The sequence below is a fragment of the Antrostomus carolinensis genome, unplaced genomic scaffold (assembly GCF_000700745.2).
Source record: "Antrostomus carolinensis isolate BGI_N321 unplaced genomic scaffold, ASM70074v2 scaffold35910, whole genome shotgun sequence".
Lineage (NCBI taxonomy): Eukaryota > Metazoa > Chordata > Aves > Caprimulgiformes > Caprimulgidae > Antrostomus > Antrostomus carolinensis.
The window spans coordinates 366-6,152 of record NW_010287023.1 but is presented as its reverse complement, the minus strand read 5'-3'; the positions used below and the strand labels follow the sequence as shown (position 1 = coordinate 6,152).

The following is a 5,787-nucleotide window of genomic DNA, read 5'->3' as shown; positions in this document are numbered from 1 at the left end:
GCCAGACTTCGATCCTGCTAAGATCCCAAAGCTCAAGCTCCCAAAGGACCGACAGTATGTGGTGCGGCTCATGGCCCCGTTCAACATGCGGTAAGAAGGGCTGTCCTGGTCAGAAGGAAGTGGTTGTAGAAGAGAGGAGTTTGTTTGGGGATCTTTTAGCCTCCCTGTGCTACAGGGGAGCTGCTGCCAGCAGCTGTTAGAGGTGACACAGACCAGAAGAAAAGGGGTGAGGGAGAGGGAAGAGATGCTGTGAGTGATTTGGGGTTTGTTTGAAGAGCAGGTACTGAATTTCCAAAGGAGAACATGGGTTAACACGCCCAAAAATCACTTGAACTTTCCTTGGTCTGTTTATTCCCTTTTTTTTTGATGTATTGTGGACTTTTCTTTCTCCTTTTCTAGATGCAAGACATGTGGTGAATACATTTATAAAGGGAAGAAGTTTAACGCTCGTAAGGAGACTGTTCAGAATGAAGTGTACCTGGGACTTCCCATCTTCCGCTTCTACATCAAGTGCACACGTTGCCTGGCAGAGATCACTTTCAAGGTGAAATATGTTCTGTATTTTCTGCTCTCTTGCTTTCCAGGGAGGTTGTACAGTCTGTGGATGTTACTGGCTGCTGACCCCATGGGGAAGGGATGTCCCAGAAAACAGAGTCTGAGATTTTTGGTGTCTTTTTCCTCATCCTGGCAGTTTGTCATCCTGAAGTGTCTCACCCATCCATGGGTGAGCTGCAGCAGCACATCAGCTGGAGCAGAACAGGAAGCTGTGGGTGATTGTTTGCCCTGTGATGTGAATGATTTTAGCTGCAGCTCTGGAAGTGGCCACAGGATGGCTGGAGCAGAATTGCCCCAGTACAATGATTTTACTGCCTTGTTTCTTCCTTAGACGGATCCTGAGAACACAGATTACACCATGGAGCATGGTGCCACTCGCAACTTCCAAGCTGAGAAGCTCTTGGAGGAAGAGGAGAAAAGAATGCAGAAGGAGAGGGAAGAGGAAGAGCTCAACAATCCCATGAAGGTACAAGAACGTGCCTTTCTCAGCAGAAGGCAAACCTTTCTCCTGCCTTGGCTGGCTTTCCCCTGCAAAGTGGGTGATTTTGTAGCCCCTGGTTCAGTTTGTCAGGCTCTTGAGGTATTTCTGTGCTCTGGACAGGCAGGAGACAACTCTCTGCCCTCAGGAGGTTTCATCCTGTGCTGGAACTCGTGACAGGCTGCATTTTTCCCCAGTTTTTCCTGCCCTATTAAGACCCCAAATTATGATCCTCTTAGTGCTTCCTGCCCAGAACTGGATGGGGAGGTGGTGTTGGAGGTTGCTGGCAAGCTCTGCTGCTTCACATAAGCCCAACTTCCCATCACCCAGGTCCTGGAGAACCGAACCAAGGATTCCAAGCTGGAGATGGAGGTTCTGGAGAACCTGCAGGAACTGAAGGAACTCAACCAGCGCCAGGCAAACGTGGACTTTGAGGCCATGCTGAAGCAATACAAGGAGTATGAGGAGGAGCAGAAGCGCAGAGAGCAAGAGGAGGATGAGCAAGAGATGAAGTGAGTGGTCTGGAAGCATCCATGGGTGTGGGAAACCAACCAGGCTGGCCTGGGCCAGGCAGGGCTGCGTCTCACCCTTTCCTCAGCTCCTCAAGGGCACTGAAGAGAGGGTCTTGCCTGAGAGGCCTGAGTTCATGGGAGTGGTGTGGGTGGGTGTAGTCCTGACAAGGCTGTGAAGAGACTGGGGACAGTTTAAGTGTTTGGGGAGGGCAGAGAAACACATGAGGTGGAAGTGGTGGGGTTTTGGGATCACTGGCTCATCTGGTGGGGAGACCTGGGCTGCTGCAGGCGCCTGACGTCCCCTGAGAAGTATCCTTGTGTGGAGAGAGAGTTTGTGCACCTGGCTAAGGCTGCAGATCCCAGTGCTGTCAACTTTGGGGCACTGGTTGAACATGACTTCCTAAAAAACACCTGAGAAGGTGGATCCCATTGTGGTGCTGCTGAATTCCAGCTCCCCTCACAGCAAACAGCGCAGGCACGGTGCACGCCCGGCACGGCTCGGCACGGCGGCGGGAGGGAGCCAGCTCTAACCCTCCGTGCACGGGCTCTCTCCTTGCAGAGCTATGCTGGAGCAGGCCCAGAACCGGCGGCTGCTGGTAGACTCGGACTCTGACGAAGAGCCTGTGAAATCACGTGCCAAGCCTGTGGCAAAAATTAACCCTACGGATATCTTGCAGGAGGTGAGCGAGGGCAGAGCCTCTTCCACCCACAGCACCTCTTCCCACAGGCCAGATCCACTGTCCTGGGCTCTGTGCTGCCTGTTTTGTCATAGAATCCCTGACTGGTTTGGGTTGGAAGGGACCTTAAAGCTCATCCAGTCCCAACCCCCCTGCCAGCAGCAGGGACACCTTCCACTAGACCAGGTTGCTCAAAGCCTCATCCAACCTGGCCGAGAACACTTCCAGGGAGGAGCAGCCACAGCTTCTCTGGGCAACCTGGGACACTGGCTCACCACCCTCACAGCCAACAATTTCTTCCTCACATCTCATCTCAATATCATCTCTTCCACTTTCAAGCCATCACCCCTTGCCCTGTCACAACTGCCCTTATAAAAGTCCCTCCCCAGCTTTCTTGTAGCCCCTTCAGGTACTGCAAGGCCACTATAATGACCCATAGAATGTCTCTAATGTTGAGGCTCTAATGCCCAAATCCACTGTCCTGGGCTGCCTGTTGCCTGTTCTGTCCCTGATGTTGGGGCTCTCATATCTGTCACGCATGAGCAGCTTAGAAAACCCGTGTCCCTGTGCACTGAGCTGGAAGGAGACGGGGATCAGTTGGTGATTTTAGACCGTGTCTGCTGACAAAGGCTGGGAGGGAACTGCCCCTGTCCTCACTCAGGGCACAGTTTCCCTTTCAGCTCCAAAAGGACAGGCTCACCCTGTGCCTTGGTGGTACTTCAGGCACGATTTCAAAATTACAGCCCTGAAACCACTGCCTGGGACAGCTTCTCCTTTGCTTCTGCTTTGTCCGTGTTGGAGACGTGCAGAACAAAAGAGCTTTCAGCGCCTGGCTTGCGAGGGAGGGATTATCCCCACAGCCAGGCCCCTGCACTGCTGCTCTCCGGTGTCGATCCGTGTCTGTGGGGACCTCAGTCCAGTTGGATGAATCAAAGCTGCCGTCTCTCTAAGCTGAGCTGGGGTTAATCTGAGCCATGTTCCCTGGCCCAGCACTAATCCTCCTGCCCGAGGGAGTTTGATTCAGTGGCTGGACCACCTGCAGGCACATGGTCCTGGCTGGCAGAGGTTGTGCCATGCATCTGGCTCTTCATCATCCCAGGGCCAGCCCATGGCTGGATTTTCACTGTCACAGGCAGTGGGACATTTGTCCCCAAGGGCTGTTTTGCAGCCTTTTAGATCCATATCCCTGTTGTTTGTCTGGCTTGTGCCAGTCACTGCCAGGGGGAGAATACCCCCCCTGGCTGCTCCGAGCGGCTCTCCTCGTGTCTCTTGTGCTTTGTGCTGCTGTTTTTACCACTCCTCCTTCTCCCCATCCCTCTGCCTTCCCTCCCAGGCCAGAGAGCACCCTAACACCCCTGCTCTACTCTGCAGGACCCTCAACCCCAGAATAAGAAGCTGAAGACTGAAAGTTGGGAGCGGAGTGTGGGTAAATTGAACACCAAATCCCAGCTGGCCGGGCTGGTCACAGTGAAGAAGCAGAAGTCAAGTTCTGCCCTAGCTAATGGGACAGAGAGCCAAGGTGCCACAGCCAACACCGGTAACCAGCCACGTGGGGATGGGGTGGCCTGAGCTGGGTCATCAGGGAGGGGTCTGGCAGCACCTACGTGGTGTTCAGCTCTGTCTTCAGAACCTGAATGCTCTCAGGTTGTGGGACAAATGGGGCCACGATGGTTAAGAACAGGGGATTGTCCCTATTTTCCAGATGTCCTGATGGAGGAGAAGTTCCTTCCTGGCCCTTGGTGGTAAGCCAAGGCCTTGGAGATAGACTGTCAGGGCCAGAAGTTTCCAAACAGCTTCTCAGTGCACAGATATGATTTTGGGAACCATCACAACAGCGAGATAAGAATAGAAAAGCAAGAAAATTGCTTTGGTTTGGGGCCTGATGATAAAACCTGCCAAACTGTTGGAGTTTAGAAGCTTTAAAGAAGTGGAGAAAACAAGCAGAAAGGCTTTCCAGCTCCTCACTGCCCCGGGAAGCCAGAGGATTTTTAGAAGGAGTTTGATGAATTGGTTGCTTCTGGGCTGGTTGGTCCTAAGCCTTTGGTTTTGTAAGTTCCTCTGCCCTCGGAGGATCCCTGGGGAAGGACAGCTCTTGTCCCTCCTGCCCCGCGTCCCTGCAGGGAGCAGGGGGGAGGCAGGAGCTCAGCACCCCTCTTTTGCCACGGGAGGACCCACCACCACCACCACCACTCCTCTGGCCATGGGTGTCTCCTGACCCTGCTGTGGGCCCCATTTTTGGTACTTTTTCCCCAACCACCTGCTCCTGGTTGCTGGCACAGCCTGTGCAGACAAATGATGCTGGAGGAGGTGCCCATCTTTCAAGGACTCGGCTCTGAGCTGGCACAGGGCTCGCTGCCTCGCTCTGGCAGCTGGCAGCTGGTGTGGTCAAAGCCAAGAACCGGCTCCTCTCATCCTTTCCAGGGGCTGACATCTCCCAGGGGGGTTGCAGAGGGAGAAGAGAAGGGGGTTTTGCAAACCTTGAGCCAACCTTCCTCCTGGTACCTCAGAGTGGAAACAGGAGGCTCCAGCTGAGGGGGTGTGGGGTCTCCTTGTCCACTTGATTGGACCTTGCTGTCCTCTTTGATGTTCAGGCCATGGGGACAAGGCACAGCTCAGACCCTGGCTCCAGCTGCCTCATCTCCTGTGTGTTTCCCCATGGCTGGTTGTGCTGATCCCGTGGGGTTTCCCAGCAGTGGGGAGGGCCCTACCTGATGGTCTCCACTCTCTTCTTCTGCTTCCAGACACGTTTCCCACAGCAACGGGTACCACGTCCTCGCTGGGCTTGTTGGGGGCGTATTCGGACAGCGAGGACAGCGCGAGTGACTGATGAGGGACCGAGCCAGCCCCGAGCAGGGATCACAGGCTGTCCTCCCTCCCAGCTGACAGCAGCTGCTCTCCACAGCCCCCCGTGGAGCTGCCATCGCAGCCATCAGGCCCTGTGGGGTTTCCAGACCATCTGGAGTCCCAGCATCTTCACCTGCCCGGCCCTGGGTGAACATCCACGCTCCAACGGGGACAAGGACAATGTCCCAGCTGCTCTCACTGGCCAACACCACCAGCAGACCAAGCCTGAATGAGTCCCTGGAGAAGGTGGCTTCCTCAGAGGAGGGTGTCAGAGCTGTGACGATGCTGTCCCCAAACCCAGCTTCCAGCCAGCCCCGGGAGCACCGTGTGGCCCAGCCCTGCACCAGGATGTGTTTGGAAGCACCAGGGCCGGCCAGGTCTGTGTAGTTTCTCCGTTCTGGTGGTGCCCACTGGCCTCACCCCCACGCTGGTCGTGTCCGTGCCCAGGACTGTGATTCACTGACCCTCCCATGGCAATAAAGGGACCTCAGGGCCTTCCTCCCCTCCTGCCCCGCGTCCCTGCAGGGAGCAGGGGGAAGGCAGGAGCTCAGCACCCCTCTTTTGCCACGGGAGGACCCACCACCACCACTACTCCTCTGGCCATGGGTGTCTCCTGGCCCCGCTGTGGGGCTCAGATCCACTTTGTGGGGTGACCCTGAATCTCGTTCGAGGTGACGTGCTGCAGCACAGACCCAGGGGACTTGTCTCACCCCACGCTGTA

General features: G+C 55.4%; 1 protein-coding gene across 1 annotated transcript; it reads left to right on the top strand.

The window, feature by feature from the left end:
- Positions 1 to 4: 4 nt before the first annotated feature.
- YJU2 (YJU2 splicing factor homolog) lies at positions 5 to 5,049 on the top strand (the record flags this gene model as incomplete). The annotated part of the gene is made up of 7 exons (XM_010178162.1): positions 5 to 90; positions 400 to 544; positions 887 to 1,021; positions 1,364 to 1,545; positions 2,105 to 2,225; positions 3,594 to 3,759; positions 4,964 to 5,049. Coding segments are annotated over 7 exons (921 nt in total), but the record flags the coding sequence as incomplete, so codon positions are not given.
- Positions 5,050 to 5,787: the final 738 nt, after the last annotated feature.